Source organism: Amblyomma americanum, chromosome 9 (assembly GCF_052857255.1).
Source record: "Amblyomma americanum isolate KBUSLIRL-KWMA chromosome 9, ASM5285725v1, whole genome shotgun sequence".
Taxonomy (NCBI): Eukaryota; Metazoa; Arthropoda; class Arachnida; order Ixodida; family Ixodidae; genus Amblyomma; species Amblyomma americanum.
Window position 1 is genome coordinate 84,755,118 of NC_135505.1, and position 21,088 is coordinate 84,776,205.

Sequence of the window (21,088 nt, forward strand, 5' to 3'; positions counted from 1 at the left end):
AGGAGCGCCTTCAGCAGTGGCCTGCGTACAGCTGTACCGTTCTCTATAGTGGACACAACTTGTCTCCTTTCGGAATTGATGAGGAGGGCGACGGCTATTTACTGGGCCCTGCCAGACACCCGCCACATCCGCCTTCAACGGCTAGATTCGACGTTGACCTTTTCAGTTCCTCGCGGAATACCTCGCCCTATTGCATGCGTTATCCGTAGACTACGTTTAAATGTGGCATTCACGCGCAAATACTTGCACTTAATAAGACAAGCGGACTCCCCGGAATGTACCACGTGTGGCGTGCTAGAGACTATTGAACATGTTTTAGTGGCGTGTCCAGCGTATGCACGTGAAAGACTCATACTCGTATCTGCTCTGAAGCCTATGGACACATCGCTCCTCTCTGAGGATTTGATCCTTGGCGCTTGGCCAGATAGTTTTAGAACTGTAAAGGCAACGCGAGCGCTCTCGCGCTTTTTGAGCGACACGGACCTTGTCTCGCGTTTGTGATGTGAGAAAGTGTGCCTTGTTTTTTTGTTTTTTAAGTAGTTTTCATCTGCCTCCTCCCGTCATCATCGTCCCCCATCGTGACCTTCTTTTATCTCCTCTTCCCGTCCCCCAGAGCAGAGTAGCAGGCCAGATATTTATTCTTCAGGCCAACCTTTCTGCCTTTCCTATCAATAAACCCTCTCTCTCTCTTGATGCGTTCAACGGAACACTGATTATTCTCGGTGCAACGTCCGGTCACCCACTGCCAAAGCTCCCGGCGGGCAAGGTAATAATAAAACATTGAAGCCAGCGTTATGCCTTATATCACCGGAGCTATCGCTCGACATTCGGTTTGGTAGCTTTGTACCCCTCCAAGTTTTTTTACGACCGAAAAGTACTCTCACTTTTTATCTTCGTAAATATCTTCCCGTCACCTTGTTCGGAGTGTGCGCTTGCGCAGGAAAGCATATGAATGTTAGTTTCTTCATCGCAAAAAATTATTTGGAAGTCCACCGGTGCTGTTTGGAAGCCTCCTATTTGCTTCACCTTTGTCTGTTTTCCCTGATTCCACCTTCTAGGCTCACGTAAAAACCATTTATAGGCGTCCTCTGTGCTTTTCACTTCATCTCCGCATATTTTTAAGAGCGCAGAACGGATGCAAGCACTAAAACGTATTAAGTAAAATATCGTAATTTGCCTCCGCCTAAAAATGCCTATCTCGGTTTGAGGCAGGCCCCAAGGTTTGATAGTTACACCCTTATTAAAATAAATTCTGATTCGTTCGGGACATTTTTCCACACACATGCGTTGAAGAAAATCATCAATGACAAAATGGAGCAATTTCACCTTTTTTTTTTATTCACAAGAATAAAACCGTATTTTTAGTTACATGTCGCCCCCTGTATTCAGAAAGTTTAAGTTAAATTCTGAGTGCATATGTTAGGCAGTGCAATGTTTAGTACATAGTTTTCGTTTCCATCTTCTCTGGTTACCGTCTCCATGGCCGCACACAGTGACCTCTTATGCATGCCTGAAAAGAAATCGAGAAAATGCATTCACCACTTATGAACAGTAAAATCATATAATTACGTGTTGTATACTGGATAACGAACGGGAGGCAAATGTTATCGCTGTAACTGCAGAAGTATGCGTGTCTTCCCGAGGAGTATGTCCCTGTGCTTTTTACTAGCGCCTTTTAAAATATTTTTCAGTAAAGATCCAAGAAGACGTCATCTTTGCGCAAGGTCCTGTATAACGTGCGCTGAAATCGCACTGCCATTATTTCTGCAAGAAATGTTTTTCTCGGCTGTAAATCCTCTCTTCTCAGTGGAACGTAACCCCTTGCTAGGCTATCCTCTCGCAGACCGCCTTCATGGCACCATGCTGGGCACGATTTATGCCTGAGAGGACTTTCTCAATTAAGTATAATTCTATATACAACAGTTTCTCTATGTGCTACACCAGTCTTCACTCCGGTTTCAATGTTTCAGTTGCGTTTACGGATGTGTCCGTTGTGGAGACGTACCTCTCAGAGCAACCTCAATAAGCCAAATTTCCTCACATGCCAAAGAATTTTAGTTATTTGATGTCCTTATGCGGAATACCTCTCTGATGAAATTAGGTTATTTCGGCAGCTCCGTAGACGGAATCTAAATAGCAAAACGTAGTACATTTAGACCATAAAACATTTAAAAGCCTGTTTCTATTACTGTCATTGCAAACACAGTTACAGTAGCTATCTCACTGTCTCGCAATTTGCCAGCCAAGTATGTCACACGGAAACAAATTATGCAGCTTCACTCTTACTTTACCGTCTGTTTGATTTATTTTTATTAGGTAATTATGAATAGAAACACCTTTGGATGTTGAGAAGGGTGTGGTATGGCGTGCGGTATACTATCTCGGGTTAACCTCCCAAAGCGAGACGTTGGCTATGATGCACGCCGTAGTTGAGGGCACCGGAATTGTTTGGATTACCTGGGGCACTTTACATGATTTGACGTCGCGCAGCACATGGGCGCTTTTGTATTTAGCCTCCATAGAAATGCGGCCGTCACGGCCAGGATTCGATCGCATGAACTTGAAATAACCAGATGAACAAAATGTCCACTGAGGCACCGCAACAAGCGCTTTCAGAAAGTAAATGTTATGAGGCTGAAGAAGAAAAACAGCAGCATATATCAGATTGAATGTACTTTCGTCGTGCCCCTCATTACTTTAGTACAGGAATGCAACTTTGAATGCAAATCAAAAAGAGATTACATTCATAAATCTACAGGCACCATTTATTAAAACGATATCGTTATATATTCGGTGATTTTTTTTTTCTTTCACGTGATTTTATCGCTGTGTACTGTATGTTTTCAGCGGTTCCAGAACTAAAGGCGTGCATTTAGGTTTCACAAGAAAAAAATGTCGGGAATAAATTTCCTCGAAGGTCTTTTTCGCTTTATATTTAGTACAATGTAGACGAATCTAATCCTGCAGTTACAAACTCTACTCACGCTTACCCATCTCCTACTATTGCTGAATGCAGGCAACTTGAAGACGAAGCCCTACATGATCAGTAAGATTAACTGTTGATGGGTTGATGTTTTGGGTCCAAAAGAATTAGGATTAAGATTAGTGACGAATTCACACTACGGTATCTTGGAAATCTCTACTGCAAACTATTTAAACAGAAAAAATCAAAACTTTTTATTATTTTTTTTTGTTGGCGGACACGAAGAGAAAAAAAGCACGCAAAATTGACCACCACAAAAAATTTGTATCATTTGACTACTCTTGCCTCCAAGGCGAGCAGCTTCTAAAGTATTCCGATGTAGTTTATATCAGCCTCATTTCTTCCCAGACCAAATGCTTTGTGTCAGATGGTTCCGTTTAGTTTCCATACAGAGAATCTAATCTAGAGCTGGAAACCAAATGTTTTGTGTAAGGTGGTTCCTTTTAATTTCTATGCAGAGAATCTAATCTAAAGCTGGAAACAAAGATAAGCAATGTGTGAGTTTTCGTTACCTTGCCGTTTCCACAAGGCGCAAAATCTGGGGCATCCTTGTCGATGTAGTAAGTCGTTATATATCTGCCCTTACGTTCCTTGTACTGGCACCTCAATTTACATTCGTCGCCCCTAGGAGAAATCTGCAAAAGATATTGAAATTTTTAACAGCGGTGAAATTTACTACGCAATCCTGGCCACCTCGCTTTCTTAAAAGCTTTAAACGACAGCGCTGAGTTGAATAGGCGAGCTTACATATCTCTGATCACAAGATGCTGAGGATTATTGCTTGCGATAGTAGTTCTGAAAGAAGTGTAACGGGAGCGCCTACTATTCTCTAGCTCTAAAAAAGTTTTCTGACGCAGACGCACGAAAATTGCCCCAGGTTTCTTGGCTGCGGCAGCTCAAATAACTTCTCGAGCTAGTAAGACCGCGTGCCCCTTTTCCTATTCACACCAAAATACAACCGCCTCTTCAAGAGTCGCTCCAAACCAACCAGTTGTGCTAAACATCGATCTGAAACTCCATCTTGGTTCAGGGGTACATGAATGAAAATGGGTGTTAATTTTTTCTCTTTTCTTTACACACACACTAGGCATGTTACCTGTATATATATTTTCGACGCATTCATTGCTTGACGACATTGTTATCCAGCACTTATTCAATTCAATTCAATTCATTGTTTATTTTCCATAAAGTGCATCGAGGGTATCCTTGGCTAAAAGCTGCTCATGCAGCTTCACTAAGGCCGAGAATACCGTTACATAACATTATATGTAACATCATAATATATTTAAAACAGACATGTTACCTCTAATTTGCCACAGTAAATACAAGTTTTATACAAGACTCTGAGCAGTGAAGCTATAGCAGGTAAACAACATAAGTCAGACATCATATGTCGCAAAAACAAAACACATTTCAAGAACGTAGCAAAAACATTGTACTCGATTTGCTGAAATGAAGCACAATACAGAAAGAGAATAAAAAAAACATAATAAAGTGTAACAAAACAAATTATAACAAAACAAAATATTACCAGAGCATAGCAATTACAAAAGAAACGAAACCTCAAACCTCTTCTATTCAATCCTAAAGTGTGTGTATTTTTGTTTAGTATAAGTGGGAAATATAGAGAGTATAAGTAAGTATATGTGCAGCGAAAACTGCCACCAAAAATTCTGCTTCAATTCTATTGCCAACAGAGTACTGACTCGTTTTTCTAAGCTTTCATTCACATTGTCTGCACTCTTCATGTGCGATAATGTATCTTGTTTTCGAATGGATCACTCGCCAAGGTTTCCAATGATCGCGGCATCATTCATTGCCGTCGCCTATATGACAGATGATACAAGGCACGGTATCCGAGACGCTGAGCTCGAGACGTTGGAGAACAAAAATACTATTTACCACATTGCTTCTACTCAGCTTTGTTTTTCACGTTTTACAAACACAACGATCACGATTATTGGTATGTATTCACTCAAAGAAGAAATTGGACATTCTCCAGCATTACTAAACTAGAAAACCGGCTGTTTCCGCACAAAGCATTGGCCAAAATCAGAGCGCAAATTGGACGACACAACTGCGATCTTGGACAATTTCCACCTTTGAAACGTATTGCACAACACATCTGCTATAAGCCATTTCCCATCAGCCAACTGTCGAATTTTAATCCTATAGGCGGTCCGTCATTGCCCATGATTTCTAAATCCTTGCTGCCACCACTTAGGCTTTAGGGCCAAGCTTCTCTTTTGCACTTCTTCGAAGTAATTTGCTGCAGTTTCTTTCTATAATTGTTTTCTAAACATTAGATGCGATTTTTTTGTGTTGCCGTAAATAATGGGTGTCTTACCATTTCACTTTCCACTTGTTTATCTGGGTAGACTGTTTTGCAGATAGCATCGATGATGTCTTTATTTCCGGGGTACTGGGTGCTCATGTTGTAACCTCCCGACGCAACGTCCCAACACTGCTGACCCTTACGTCTGAAACGAAAATGAGGCTCTTATTATTTTCATGAAGTAGTGCGCAGTAATTAGTGAATACGGGCTAAGGAAGTCACCTAATTCCATTGACTTCACCAGCAACTACGAATTGCGGTAATGCCGGTTATGTGCGGTAAAGTTACTGAAATATTTTTCTCTATTTTTCAAACTTTGTAGACTAGTTTTCCTCATTCGTGGCACTTGTTCTTGTTAGCGATAACTTTTAAACAGTTCTGCGCTTCATTGTTTTCTCACGTAGTAGCCATGGCGGCTAGAGAGAGGCGTGCACGCTGGCAGACATGTGGGCGCTTCCATAAGCGGTTTATTGGTCACACCTCAGCCCACAAGCAAAGGAGCTTGGTGTTGGCAAAAGCAAGTGACCGCGACTGTTATTTTGGTGAGAATACTTTTGCTCTCCATGAACTCTATTAAACGTCACAGCAAGATTTCAGCTGAAGCACCTAAATCAACAAAGAAGCTTGCTCATTTCAACTTTTTTTTCCTGGCTGTAACGATTCCTTTCCGATTAAAGATGAACCGTCCATTCTATTCTACACTGCTGCGTCTAAGATTTGTTATACGGACATTTGAATAAATTCAATTCATCCCCTCTTAATCCGTGCCAGATATTGTGCATTATGCTCCGCAGTTTCGGCTCCCTCTTCGTACTTCTGGAAGTAAAGAATCAAAGCCTTTCTACGTTCGCCGAACCCCACAGTACCCTTTATCTTAAAGCGTGCCCTGTTTGATAAGCAGATGTCGGAACACTCCTGTGCTACTCACCCAAGCACGTATTCTATCTGCCGCACAGAGCATAGGGAGAAGATTTGGTGTCTGGCGTCCTTGTTCACGTAGCTCATCACAAATCCGTCATCCCAAGGGCAAGCTTTGGCTCCGGGATGCCCGCTTACTTGACTGTACGGTCCTTCTCCGTCATGCACAGCGCCGAGACTTTTGCGGCGCAAGGCACAAGTTGTCGGATGGCCAAGATATGCAAAACCAGAATAGGCAGAATAAGTATCATATACTTACTTGAATTATACTATCAGTTGCTTGAGCTCCTGCTTGAAAGCAGACGCTCCGCGGTACGGTCACTTGAGAGAAAAATCTGGCCGTACAAAATCTACAGACAACAGGGCAAACTGCAGTAACCTCCCGAGACCGTCAGTGTACATAATGTCGCAGTTTCCTTGATGTAAAATATTTATTATTATTTATTTCAGTCTTAAAACATGACAGAATTTTCTTCACTGTCTTCCGTACATTAGGTGGTGCATTCGGAACAAACTTTCGAACATAAATAAAACTTCTTATATTTGTGAAGAACAAAAATATGTCATGTGTTTACAACACCAGTGTTGACGCTGCATAAACGGAAAAAGTGGCCTCAACATCCTTCATTTTGAAACATGGAAACGTCCGAGGGCTCTCAAAATTGCAAGATAAGCGTTGGTCAACCCACTGTGAAACCCCGTTTTTATAATTCCCGCGTCGTCTCAGTAAACCACTTTACTGCGCTCCGAGTGCTACACGCGAGTTTTCCAGATTAAAAATTTCTCAAGTATTGCTAGGTTCATTTAAAGGAAAATTGGCTGTTGTTTAGCTCTGGTTAAACCTCGAGTGACGCGAGAGCTACATCTCGCCGAGTGGAACTCTCTCAGTCGATTTGCAAAGTCAGTCTTTTGCCGCTCCGTTTCGCTGGGCGTTCCTTCTTCACCTTCGTCCCTGGACGTGGATTCACTCTCTCCCTCTTTCCACTCCCCCCCCCCTCGACACGGCGCATGAGCACAGCTGTTGCAGCTCGGTTTCGCCGGCGTGCCGCGCCACCGGCAGCAGCAGCTGCTCCGCACCACGTGACCAACCACGTGATCACAGCGCCTCTACGGAGCTCAAGGGGTGCCATGCTGAAGGCTCGAAGAACTGGCGTAGTGTAGCTCTCGCTACAAAAAGAAAAGGCTGGCTTCAGCGAGCTCAGTCATCCTGAACACCGGCCGCCGCGGTGGCTCAGTGGTCAAGGTGATCGGCTGCTCACCCGAAAGACGCGGGTTTGATCCGCGGACGCCGAATTCCGACGGAGGCGATATTCCGAAGACCCGTGTACTGTGCGATGTCAGTGTACGTTAAAGAACCCCAAGTTATCGAAATTTCTGGAGCCTTTCACTAGGGCGTCCTTTACAGCCTGAGTCGCTTTGGGACGTTAAACCCCCATAAACCAAACCAATCCATCCTGAACGCGAACACAGTGCAGCAGGAATCGAAATATGATGAGAGAACCATACGGATGCAAACAAAAAGGGTTCCAGCGACCACCGACTTTATTGAGCCGGCCCCATTCCTCTTCGCAGCTGTGGCTTCCCTTCATATATGTTCCAGTTTCTAATGCATTTCATTTTCGTTCACAACAGCGTTGTTGCACTGCCGGTTACGTTTTGGCGAGCAGCTCGCGATTGAAAGGTACTAGAGTTAGTCCGGTTGCGCAGATAACGAGCATGGTCAGACTTTAGATTATTAACTACGTTTTGAGTCTTAAAACAATGGCGTAGAGCGAGTAACAGTGCCGGTCCAGCAGTAGGCTGTATTGTTAAGATTTTGCTTTGTTAATTTTACTTACACGTGGGCGAGTTCGTGGGTCAAGGTAATCATTCCAGTGTACAGTCCTGGTTTATCTTCACCCAGGGCAACGAAGTATTCAGAACACACTCCACTAACGTAACCAACACCTGGGCAAGAAAAATAGAATTTCTTAATTAGTTACTGTATTACTGGTAACCAACCTGCAATGAAAATTCTATGTTGTGCCTTAAGCAGCACAGCAAGCCCAAACTCATCTGCTTCAGACATTCATTGTGCTGATATCTTGCAAATTTTACTCAAAATAATCGCTGCCGGAATGAATTTCTAGCTTTTGCGAACAACTTCGCACTGTCTGCAAACTAGCGACGCAAGCATCGTGCTAAAGCACGTTTTTTTTGCTTCTTTGTTTCGCGAGCTAATTATCAGACTACACTCATTTGGCCACAAAACGGCAATCTCTTCATCGTAGAATAATAACCCACTTCGTGATGCAGGAGTACCAGCCCTTGGGTAACCCTCCGCAAATAACAGCACTTACAATATTGCGTATTTTCACGAAAAAAGTATTGTACCCTCTGGTTCCAAGAACTCGATTACCTGCTTCTGCTCAACATGCATGAAAAACGTATATTCTACTCGAATATTCAACTGACACGTAATAGTTATTGCCGCTATGCGCAGCCAAATGGCGCAAGATTCCATATCCTGCTGTTAGCTGTTACTAGTCTCACTATTTGGCTATCAGTTAACTCATAGATGATTTCTAAACCAAAATTATTTTGAAGCTATATAAACGTAAACCCTAAGTCTCACCCAGGCCATTTTTGTCCCACTTGCCCTTGCTCTCCGTAATCACGTCTCGCCTGAAAAACAAACAAGGAACACTTTTTAGCTACTGTTTTTTTTTTTCGGCGTCTAAAGCCGTTTCAAAGCTATGGGTGGTGCCTAAGCCTTACCCAGAGAGCAGGAACACAATATCTGGGTTTCCAAACTGAGACTTCTTTTCTCCGGCGTATATCTTCAGTTGCTTGAGCGTGTCGGAGTCTGCCAATAACTCACTCGTGCCACGCACATATTCCTCTCCCTAATCAAAAAAAAATGTGGCAGCGTAAGCAAACTTCGCGGATCAAATTATGCACAGCTTTTTGTGCCGTCAGCTTTCCTTACCGAGGGCTGCTCTGCTCCCGTGACCATGAGCTTCACTCTTGGATTGTGCACGTCTATATATCTCAAATTTGCCTGCAAAGCACAAAACATCAGAATGTAAGTGCAATTATATTCTGCAGGTAACGAAACCACAGGAAAACAATATCTGACACCGTGTTCAAGCCCTACAATTCTTTGAAAATATGATGCTATTTCACCATAACATATTTCATTGTTGAAAATCAAAACTTCAGAACACGTGCCTTGATGTCATTTATCCCGTGTTATTACTTGTCGCCCTTGTTCTTTCCAGTATGGTTTGGTCGGTATTGGCAAAATATATCTGCCTGCAGTTATTATTTGTCTTGCGTAATTTCAGAAATCCATAGGTCTTCTGAGCACCCCCTCGAAATCTGCGGCTTCTGAAAATGCTTTGGTTTGCGACGAAGGTCTGAGGTCCCCTTTTTGCCTAACGAGGCAATTAGACAGCAGATGGCTGACGTCTTCAGCGCCAGTGTATCACGTCCCCATTTTGAAGACCATTTCTGGGGTGATCGTCCTTGTGATATGTATGAGATATATACAAAGGAGGGGCAGTCAAACTGGCGCTTTTTGAGTAAATAGCCTGCATGCATCCAGGAAACTAGCCATTGGTCTTATACGTTAGCCTTAAGTCTTCTAGGATAGTTATACTGCGCAACTGCTATGGAACTTTACGTTGTTGAATATTTGCCACCTTTATATGGAGGCTGTTTTTTTAATGATGATCAATTAGAAGTAATCCGTAGCACAGTCTGAGTAAAATCTATTTAGTGTTGTGAACGCGCAAGGTCAACCTTGATACCCTTCCGAAGACTAAACTAAAAAAATTCCAGGTAAAGAAACAATTGCGCGTTGGAGAGCACGCTGTGTTTCAGAGCTCCCATTGGCTTTCCTCATTAACCTTTAAATATTTAACTTCATTGCTCAGTATTCATAAGCTTTTCTAAAAGAAATAGTGTCTATGGGTTAATGCTCATGTAAAATATTTCTTTTGCTTTACATCACATAAAAATTTAATCATGTATTCAGACACACTATTGCAAGATTTTATGCTGACCTATAATTCATTTTTCACTAATTTGGACACCGTGTTGCACAAAAAATGGCATTAAAGACTCTTCTTTTTTATTATGCCCCGTTTAGTATTAGAGCAGCTGTTAATGCCAGTATTTAATTTAAAGTGCCGCCTTATATTATAATGGATAATAATTGGAACTCCTGAAGAGGCTTTTATAAGGTGGCATGCGAACACTTCAGTTGGAAGGAGCTAGACACGCTCCTATCATTCGATCTATCATAGGCGAACCACGTAATTCGCTTCAGTTCAGAGAGCAGGCGTTCTATATGAAAACCATTTGCTCAATGGATACTCACTGAGTTCATCATAATGCAGATATACATCAGGGCATCTTTAATGTTTTTGAAATGACGATAATGCGGATGATCCAGCACAAAAAAGACTTCAACTACTACTTCGTCAGGCACCCTTCCGCCATTTCTTGCCGAAAAAACAGGATATTTCTCTGCAACAACACAAAATTTATCATCACAATTGTGTACAAGCATGGAGACGTGCAATAGCGCCACTCCTTTTTGTCTCTTTATGTGAATTACATCAAAGTCTAAAAAAATATGCTTGCTTGAGGTTTCATAAGCCCACTTAGCCTCATCTGATTCCTTTAATAAAGATATTCCGCTATTTTATGAAGATACGACTTGTTGACCGTTAGGTCCCTTGGAAGGCTACACACATGTCCTGTTGAAGGACTTATTCCACGGTTTATTTGCACTTCTGAAGAGTAAATACATCGGCCAAAAATATATTCCATTCACCGCAATCTATATTTAATCATTTCTTTACTTCATCATTATCAACATCCTGGCTACGCTCACTGCAGGGGAAAGGCCTCTCCCATGTATCCCCAATTAACCCTGTCCTTCGCCAGCCGCATCCACCCTATGCCTGTAAAGTTCTTAATCTCAGCCTCCTACCTAACCTTCCGCCGCTCCCTGTTACCCTTGCCTTCTCTTGGGTACCACTCCGTTACCCTTATCGACTAGCGGTTATCTTTCATTCGCATTACATGCCCTGCCCAAGCCCTGGCATTTCTCCCTCTTCATTTCGTCTAGGATGTCATTAAACCGTGTTTGTTCCCGCACCCACTTTGCCCGCTTCCGGTCTCTTAACGTTACACCTATCATTTTTTTCCATAGCTCGCTGCGTTGTTCTTAACCTCAGCTGAGCCCTTTTCGTTGGCCTGCCCGTTTCTGCCCCGCAGGTGAGTACCGGTAAGATACAGCTGTTGTATACTTTTCTCTTAAGGGGTATTGTTAAACTGCCATCCATGATCTCAGAGAACTTGCCATATTCGTTCCAGCCCATTGTTATTCTTCTAGTTATTTCCCTCTCTTGATCCGGATCAGCGGTCACTGGCTGCCCTATGTAGTCATATGCCTTTACGACTTCCGGCCGCAGCGGTGGCTCAGTTGTTATGGCGCTCGGCTGCTGGCCCGAAAGACACGGGTTCGATCCCGGCCGCGGCGGTTGAACTTCTATGGAGGCGAAATTCTAGAGGCCCGTGCACTGTGCGATGTCAGTGCACGTTAAAGAACCCCAGCTGGTCGAAATTTCCTGAGCCCATCACTACGGCGTCCCTCATAGCCTGAGTCGCTTTGGGATTTTTAGCCCCTATGAATCAAATTAAATCAAACATTTGCCACTTCCAGCACCTTGCTACTAATTTTGAACTGCTGTTTTCTTGCTAGATTGTTGAACATTACATGAGTTTTATGCATATTAGTTTTTAGACCCACCGTTCTGCTGTACCTATCGAACTCATTGATCATGCTTTGCAGTTCATCTCCTGAGTGACTCAGCAAGGTCATGTCATCAGAAAATCGCAGGTTATTTAGGTGTTCTCCATTAACTCTTATCCCCAACTGTCCCCACTTCAGCCATCGGAATACCTCCTTTAAATAGGCGGTGAATAGCATCTGTAAGAGCTTGTCTTCCTGCCTGACGCCCTTCCTTATTGGAATTTCATTGCTCGCTTTATGGAGGACTGTAGCAGCTGTGCAGCCGTTAGAGATATCTTCCAGTATTTTCACATAAGGCTCTTCTACACCCTGATTCCGCAATGCCTGTAGTATATCTTCCAGTATTTTCACATAAAGCTCTTCTACACCCTGATTCCGCAATGCCTGTATGTCTCCTGAGGTTTCCGCTGAGCCAAATGCTTTCTCGTAATCAATAACGGCTATATTTAAGGGTTGATTATATTCTGCGCATTTCTCTACCACCTGACTGATACTGTGAATATTAATTTCTTTACTTACTAAATAACAATTACACAAGATGATAAAGCCGTGTAGACAGTCGTCGAGGTGCAGAGAAGCGTTTTCAAGGCACGAATGAAAGAAAGAACATTGACTTAAATTGACCCGTACATCCTTTCAGTTTCCTAGTAAACCCTCAAAAACTTTTATGGAGTGAAAGCTACCAAGAGTGGCCCTAACTGTGAAGATCGCAAGATGGCCAACCCTGTGACGTTGGCTTTATGGTACCTCGTGATCTCTTGCTATTCTTAACGTTTTCTTAATTATTTAAGTGCGCACATTAACCGGGAATGTTTCGAGACCTAGTACAGCAAATTACTCCTAATAAATCGTGCATATATCACCACTCTTTTTTTCGATGCTTTAATTTTTTTCAGTTCATTGGCAATAGCTCTGACTCATCCTGCTTTAACCCTTCGATAGTTTTGGTATTTTTTCCACACTAATCGCAGCAGATATTTATGAATTTCAAGATTGTCTCTGCGAATTCTGGTACGAATGCTGAGCTCCCAACTTGGATCCAGTGTTGTCCCTTCGTCTTCGCTTATAATATAAAATTATGCTCGCGATATGCAAGAAACGTCGATTTAAATGCTTTTTAGGAGTCTTGCTTCAAGTTGTTAACATACATGGTATGTTAATGGTAGTTGTTAACATACATGGTAGTTTGGGCAACGTATATTGCTTCATCCTTCAGGGTAATGTCGGGGAATGAAGCGGGGGATCCTTAATGTTGTAGAACTCTTTCCGCTGCCAGTTCGAAGAATTTGCATTTGGGGTCACGTACCATTCTCAACAAAACTGAGCGCCTTGTCGTTCATCTCCATTTGTTCAATCTCATAAATCATGTGCGGAATGAGGCCTGAGTCCGACCGTTCCATTGCAGGCAGTGGCTCGATTCTGTGGCTTGGTCCCACTAAGCCTTTCTGAAAACATTTTAGAGAAGTAGACACCAATTGTACTCACGCTGTTCGCATTTAAAGCATTTAATGTTCCATGCTTTCTTGAACATCGGCAATCGGGTTCTAAAATGTTTCGAACTTTCTGTATTTCTTGAGAACTGTTGTAAAGTGCGGATTACAAGCTTTATATATATTTTTAGCACACTTTGCGCTTCAGTAACCGTAATAAATGCTATAACACAGCATAAAGTCTCATTCCTTTCCGGTCCGCACACAAAGCTGAGGATCACTAAATAAAGAAGTATAACTTCCGTGCCAGTAAAACTATTGCTGTTTCTTATTGCGGACGGCTGTAGAAATCATTACATTTGAAGAGCAACATGAATCCCATCATCATCATCATCATTATCAGCCTGACTCAAAAATCTCATCGGTAGCCTAATTCCTTCTAACCCTATAAGCAGAATTTTGACAAAAGAACACTTGATGTGTAAATATGACGGGAAATACTCCATTACTCCGTCATTAGCCACCCTGGTTTAGCGGCGCAGTAAATATAGATGAGCAAAAATAAACACTCACCAGTTGAGCGATTGTACCATTTTCTTCAACTGCAACTGTAGCGAACTGCTTTCCATCTTGATACAGCTTGTCGTTTATCTCGTTTCCGTCATACTGAAACGATTTGAAAATTTAATTATTTTCTCCCGAAACAAATATTTTTTTAATGCGTGCAACAAAAGCAGCAGATTAAATGTTCAGTATTTGGCCCTGAGCCTTTTTTAGTTGAAGTGCGCGTAGGTTAACTTTTTCCTCTTTTTTTCATACTTTTCGTCACATCAGTGCTGAGTACCAAGAGCGTGATATATTCAATATATACCCAGCGCTGCACTCTAACCAAAATGTTTTCAATTTCTACTTAAAATCGTAAAAAGAAGAGAGGCGGGAGCCGCTCTACTTCATAACCATATTATGCAGAATGTTTTGCGGTAATACAGATGCCGCAAATATTAGCTTCCAATAATATTTGTTGTTTTTGTTGTGAGGTTCGGCAGTTTCGTGTGAGAGGCTTTAACATGCGAGGTTCAAGAGTCGGGTTCATCTGCACACTGTGACGCTTGAAATAAATAATGTGTAAGGTATCGCACTCCAAAAATTTGCCGAGAGTGGAGGGTGCGGCATAATAGTGCATATTCGTGCATGTTCCACATGCGGAATATTCCAAACCAAACTGGTCCGTGGTACCCTCGCAGTGCTTCTTTCATTTCACCCGTCGCACTCTTTACAATCACTGTTTCAAGCCCACATCCTCTTTCAATCGCAAGCCAGCATTATTCTAAGGAACCGTAAGGACCGCATCACGATCTCTTGTTTAATCAAGCATTTCCCCAAGTGTTCCTCTATTAAAGACACTGGAAGAGAAGACTGCTTTTCGTTGTGGTACGCTTTGGCAGTGATTGTTTCAAACCCCCCCTCTACAACCTTCGGATTAAAAGCTCAACACGACGTCTCTACCAAAAAAGTGCTCCCTGAGGTGCTTTTACATATGCCATTTCGCGCGCAGCTCTTAGTGGGCTCACCACAGAATACAACCATCTGTGTCTCTCGCTCTATGCCTAAACGGCCGTAAGCCTTGCGCGACATTTATATACGTTATTTGAAGCAGTCTAGAGTTTTTTCACCGAATCTACATACTGCCTATCCGCGTTAAACGAACGTAATACACTAGTGGCCTACTGCTAAGTTCTAGCACTCATGTCAGCTTTATTTGGCACAGCAGTACAAGGTGCGAGCTCCAGGCGGCGGCTTCTGCTGTCGTCCCGAAAGCACAGGACACCCACACAAGTATGGATGATGATAGCTCCCTCCAGTACATTCTAATGCAACGCCAAAAAAGTTGATACTGAACACAGCCATCTAGGGAAGAGGGAGAGAAAATTCCACGAATCAAAAGAGCTCAGCTTTTGTGAACCGCATTTCTCCTAGAAGTTGAGGTGGAGATTGTTGCAAGCCTCTGGTGGGGTTGGCTTTTTGTTAGATACTTAAGTTTAAACCGTGACTACATTAGATTGGGTATCGTTCTCAGTGAAGTACATAAACAAAAATGTCTTATCCTATAGGACTTCAAAACCAGTGAATGTGAGGATAACGTGCTGCTTTCTATAACTGCGCTTTTAAGATCTCTGAGACTGCTACCACGAAATCAAGGCTCTCCTTATACGAATGCTCCTATATTCTGCCCTCTACTACACAGCAGTCTCGACTAGTATTTAACTGCTAAGTGCCTTGCTGCATAAAAAATGCATTCACATAGTGAGAAGAACATATTGGCCGACGTCATTTCTATTGTGTATTCCTAATTTCAACACAAAAGTCAAGTTCACCAGCACTGTCATCGACTCTTCTCCTCCCTTAAGGACCCGCAGTTGGGGTGCTGCAATGGATGCCTTTTCCAGATTGAGGGTCAGTTGATCATCTATCTCCATAACAAGCTTTCCCTCATGGGAGCGCTCCTGTAGAAGGCGAGGGTACACAAGCCGCGGCTCCTGTAGGCCTGCGAGAATAAGTTCACGTGCACATGGTTCAGAACAAATACACCAGGCTTTAATTATCACGCAGATTATCAGTTACTTTGCATCAGATGCGGAAGAGTAGATGAAACACTATAAAATACTGAGAACGTGCGGTGTCGATAGTCATAGAACAAATTTATTCAAGGCGTGAGAACTCTGAAAGCAACAGAAACATTTGCGCTATTTGAAAGAGTAATCTGTCATGTAGTGCAAATTTTAAAATACTTAGTTTTCTATTCTTAAGTCGGTAGCATTGCCGTTCAACACTTCATCGATAGGAAAACACCGAAACAGAGCATTGTCCAGCACATTTCTTGTGGCGTGTAATAAATTATTATTTCCCAGAATTTGAAAAGAAAGTAGTTTTGGTTTCGCTGAAAGATCCATCTTAATAAACATCTCACAGTGAAATCACTTTTCTCATTACAAGAACCTAAAAGAGTCTCACGACCTATTCCTTGCACATGTCTCTCATCCTTCTCATCAACACTTTCTCTTATATCAATGAGTAAACTTTGTGAGCTAACTGTAGTTCCCATTATTGTTAGGTGCTGAATACCTTCCTTTATGGAGCTCGGCAACTTTTACGCGACTCAACTTTTTTTCCTCTTCTGAAGCACACATTTTTCTCTTGAGTAGAAAAACGACATAGGTCATCTTATAAAAACCTTGAAGTTATTTTTTCTTTTTCTGTGGCTAAACTCTCAAGAATGAGGTTGTAGCTGAAAAATCTTGTGCTGCAGTTTAATGTCCACTGTTATCGGAACGACAAAAATATTGCTCTGAAAAGAGCAAGCTTTCGCCGAAGAAAACAACAGAGTGTATATTAGTGCAAAAATTTTTCTGGCAATCCTTTATCACTTAATAAGGTGCGCTTCCTAAACGGCTGTGAAAACCACAAATTGCAGCTGTTTAATGTCGTCTTTGTTTATCTCAGCAGTCGGGCAGACATAGTGACCAACGCCCCTCCTATGCCATTTTATAGCGCATTGTTTTTAATGCCATCTTTGAAGTCACGTATTTATACGCAGGCTGAGCCTTGTAGAAGCTCTCTAGCCTCAAAGCTACCGATACTCGCTGGCGCTACTGTTTTCGCGAATTCTTTATCCCACAATTCGATCGTCCGCTGCATTTCATGAACATCTAAAGTGCACTGCCACCCTCAGCTATTTATATTTCTTGTTTCATTTTTCGTACTTTGAGTGCTCAGCAGCAGAGTATTCCCAGAATGCTTCGGAAACGCCCTTCGCACAGTATTTCATTGTTTCCCTGACCCAGCTGTCTCAGTTCCTGAAAATGCAGTTTTGTCACGCACCCCTGACGGGCTGGTGTATGTTGCCATCGTTGCATTGAGCATCACCCTGTCGTTATCTTATTCACAAATATAAGTAATATTGTTCAATTTCCAAGTGCCTAACTACCTTTGCCATGAACTTCTTATCTTGCCATAGCGCATTTCGCATGCGCGTAAGCCAGAAGATTTGGGAGCAGAAGACCAATTCAGAAGAACAATGATACAGCTGGTTGGCATTTTGCGCTTGGTTTTCGGCGGAGTAAATACAGCGGTTCCCGAGGCCCAGTGCTTATCTTACACATGGTTTAGTGTCCCCTGGCCTGGTGCCCGGCTTAATCAGGTGAAACGCTAGAAAAATGAGTATTTGACCCCCACCTTGAGCGAACGAAAAATACCCTGAGCCTTGGTGCTCTTAGGTCGCAGATGCCCTTCCGCCATAAAAATACACTCTCATCATCACATGGTTTAGCCTGTGCTTGCTGTTCTTAATCAGCGGTGAAACCTCGTGAATTTTCTGCGATCGTCACTGCATGAGATCGGCACTACGAGCGCGTAAGCTCTCATTATCATTATCTCCACTGCGTAAGCTCTCATTATCTCTTTCTCCCTATTCCTCTCTAATTCCTTTCTCCTCTCGCCAAGTGTGAAGTAGCAGGCGAAAGTTCTACTCCGGCAAACCTCTCCATCTTTCCGGGCACTACAAGTGCCTCCCTCTCTATCGTGCATGAAGATTAGGTATGTGGTAAAATTCTCCGAAATGACCGCAGTAAACCAATAACCTGTGCGTTTGTCAGAACTCTTCGTGTTTTTCATCAGCAACGCTTTCCTAGTACTTCTTCTTCTCATAACTATTTTTGAGTTCGAGGTAGTCACACAGCGGACATTAGCCAAAAAATGCGCTTCGCACCACACATTTTTTTACATTCAATAACGGAGCATAGTCTGAGCGTCGTTATACGCTTCCCAGCGGAAAATCGTCTGCAAGCGCCCGTACTGTTCTCTGATATCTTTAGCTGGGTAAATGCGTAATTAGCAGAATTTTTTCTGATGATCAACAGGCGACAAAATAAAGACGTATTTCTTCGCAGCCTTGAATATAGCGCTAGCTATTCATATACCAGCCGTCCCAGCTAAACGTAATCAAACTTTTAAAAACATGGAATGTTCTTGCCGCGTGAAACCAACTGAAGGTTGTTTAGAGTCTTGTGACCTAGTATGCAATATATTTTTGTTTTTCAAAGTTGATTACCTATTTAGGCCTAATTGGCTATATTTTTATTATTGACTTGAGGAATAACGTGTCAAAAAGAAAAGTTGTAGCTCTCTTTAAAAAAACAGCCGAGAGAAACCTTTGCACCAAAGTACCGTTTACGTAGTTTAAAGGGGCTCCGAAATGGGCTCTACTAAAGTTGTGGTGTGCCTGGAATGTTAAAGCACGCTGCTTCACGAATATTGCCCTGGAAGATTTTTTTTAATGCGCTTTGTAGAAGCTCAGTTATCTGTAGTCAAAATTTGAATTTCAGCGTCTTCGCGCTTTTCCCTCTCATCTCGTTCCTTATTGCGCGCTGGAAGGTCGGCGCTCCTCTCCGCCGGCCTCACCTCCCGGGGAGAGCTTGCTGACCCGCCGGAGCTACGCGGCTTATTGGCCGCGGTCATGGTAGCTGCGTGACGTCTGAAAGAATCTAACCAATAGCCATCTCTCAAAGTGTACACGTAGATGCCAGCGACGGAGGAGGGTGCGAGCATAAAAAAGTCGCCGGGAAGGGCCCGCCAACTTTCGGGCGTAATTGTAGGTTCTCTGCTTCTTGTAGAAGTGTATTATTTGGCTCAACTGTTCTTTACAACACAGTGCAGTGATTGAGCAAGTTGACGTCCTCTCCTCAGAAGGTGTTTCAGAGCCCCTTTAACCGGCTTTAAACCATAACTCGCACCACAAAAGCTTCCACGTGACAATGGTGCCATTTAAACATCCCAAGACGCGTCTTAGAGAACAAAATTCATTTTCACTGTAGTGTTCTGCCGATGAATCTTTGCTTGCACATTGGGGCAGAGATGTGAGCCAGCAACTGGTCAAGTGATAGTTTTCTTTTAAGGCCAATAAATAAAGTTACGTCAGTCAAACCTTGATGTAAAAAGCACTGCTAGCGGTTTTACATGTGTACAACTTTTACATGTGTACTTCGTTCCTCAACTCAAAAAGTAAAAAGTTAGCTAAATAAGCTTAACTTATCAATTACCTTTGAAGAAATAAAGAATACTTTAGACTACATATAGCTAACGCCACCCTAAACAACCCGCAGTTGTTTTCACTGGGCTAGGACACCTCGTCTTTTTTAAAAGCTTGGTTACACCATAGTTACACTTAGCTGTGACACCTGGTGTAATCAAGGCATTTTTGCTCAAATCATTCCGAATGTGCAAATTGCCTCGAATGGCTGCTAAAACCAAAGCACCTGGAATGAAAGAACGCATGCAAGATGGTTTCCCCAATTGCTGTGACAAAGCACTTCGGCTATTGCAGCTATAATAATTTTCTAAACAAGTTTCCCTGTCTTCCATGCATACTTAACTGCGTGATGTTTAGGACCTTTTTTCCGATTGCGACCCCGAAAAGCTCACGACTTTCTCTAAGATATGAGCTTGCTGACCTGGAGCTTACGTCTGCAGTTTTTTTAAGTAGACGAAGGCCGCTATTGACGAACTAAAGTAAATGCAGATAAATCGCATTCATCTGCTCCCTGTGACAAATGTGCGTGTACAGAAGATATTTTACAGGAAAACGTAGGATGTGCGGCAAAATTATCCGGACTGGTCGCAATTATTCCATCGCTTGTACGTCCATTAATTTTTGAGTGCTTGATCAGCAACGCTTGAAAAATTTTTACGCCTCTTACAAATACTTGCGAAAACAAGGGTAGTCACTCAGTGCTCACTCTGCACCCCAAAATTTTCTCCATTGTTCTCATTGTGCAAACCTGTTTGGTCTTGAAACGTGTCCCGGAGAGAGGTGTGCAAGCACGTGGGTTCTTCAGTAGAACTAGTAGGCAGCTAATTGGCTAACCAACGGAATATTATGCGACGACCAGGGAGCATCCAAGCAAAGATATTTTTTTTTTCATTTCAGCCTTCAATACACCACAATGCGCTTCAGGATAATCAAGACGTAGTTGTTAGAAGCAATTCAAATGCCGAACATACCGTCCACAGCTGCAAAAAGCAGAGCGATTGCAACTAGAGAGTGCATGCTGGTCGTTGTCGCCGAGCGATGATTGAAACTACCTGGCTTACGGTGCTATTATATATGTTTAAACAGGTTCACGGTTCTTGCATGGAGAAATCACAGCGTGAACTTTATTAGCTTTAGTCGTATTGGGAAGCAAAAGGTTTTGACCTATACTAACAAACTGGCGTTTAGACCTAGATCATATGAATCTACAGTCTTTTCGCGCAGGCGAAGGCCAGTATTGACGGAGGAAATCAAAGGTGGGTAATTGACATTTCTTCGCTCGATGTGGCACGCACAGTTGTCCATGTGCAATGTGAACCAAATGCTCTTTTGCCAAACTTTTCTGGCAGCATTAGCTCACGCAGATGCCTGACTTTTTCCACGAAACAGGGAGGATCGTAAACAAGGAAACATTTTTATAGGTGTTCCGAGGAAACATTTGAAGTCTTCTGTGGGCCGTCAACAAGGGCGCGAACTTTTTCGGAGCGTCCCCAGAACACCTTTTCAAGACAGCAAAATAACAATTAGACGT

At 42.6% G+C, this 21,088-nt stretch overlaps 1 protein-coding gene across 2 annotated transcripts; it reads right to left on the bottom strand.

The window, feature by feature from the left end:
• Nucleotides 1-1,316: 1,316 nt before the first annotated feature.
• LOC144105566 (venom metalloproteinase antarease-like TserMP_B) lies at nucleotides 1,317-20,631 on the bottom strand. 2 transcript variants are annotated; one of them, XM_077638687.1, is made up of 13 exons: nucleotides 20,529-20,631; nucleotides 15,848-16,017; nucleotides 14,046-14,138; nucleotides 13,349-13,487; nucleotides 10,600-10,748; nucleotides 9,205-9,276; nucleotides 8,994-9,121; nucleotides 8,851-8,900; nucleotides 8,075-8,183; nucleotides 6,247-6,414; nucleotides 5,331-5,463; nucleotides 3,496-3,618; nucleotides 1,317-1,510 (listed from the first exon to the last, which is right to left on the bottom strand). In XM_077638687.1, the coding sequence occupies exons 1-13, from the start codon at nucleotides 20,572-20,574 to the stop codon at nucleotides 1,469-1,471; spliced, it is 1,422 nt and encodes a 473-aa protein (XP_077494813.1). In that variant the 5' UTR covers nucleotides 20,575-20,631; the 3' UTR covers nucleotides 1,317-1,468. The 2 variants fall into 2 exon arrangements, with proteins under 2 accessions (XP_077494813.1, XP_077494814.1); XM_077638688.1 differs by lacking the exon at nucleotides 3,496-3,618.
• Between the last annotated feature and the right edge of the window lie 457 nt (nucleotides 20,632-21,088).

Coding starts and splice junctions, on each gene's coding strand:
- LOC144105566 (XM_077638687.1), bottom strand. CDS start 20,574: ATGCACTCTCTAGTTGCAATCGCTCTGCTTTTTGCAGCTGTGGACG. Junction 5,464..6,246: donor CAGATAGAATACGTGCTTGG/GTGAGTAGCACA, acceptor TTTTCGTTTCAG/ACGTAAGGGTCAGCAGTGTT. Junction 3,619..5,330: donor AACAAGTGGAAAGTGAAATG/GTAAGACACCCA, acceptor TATCTTTTGCAG/ATTTCTCCTAGGGGCGACGA.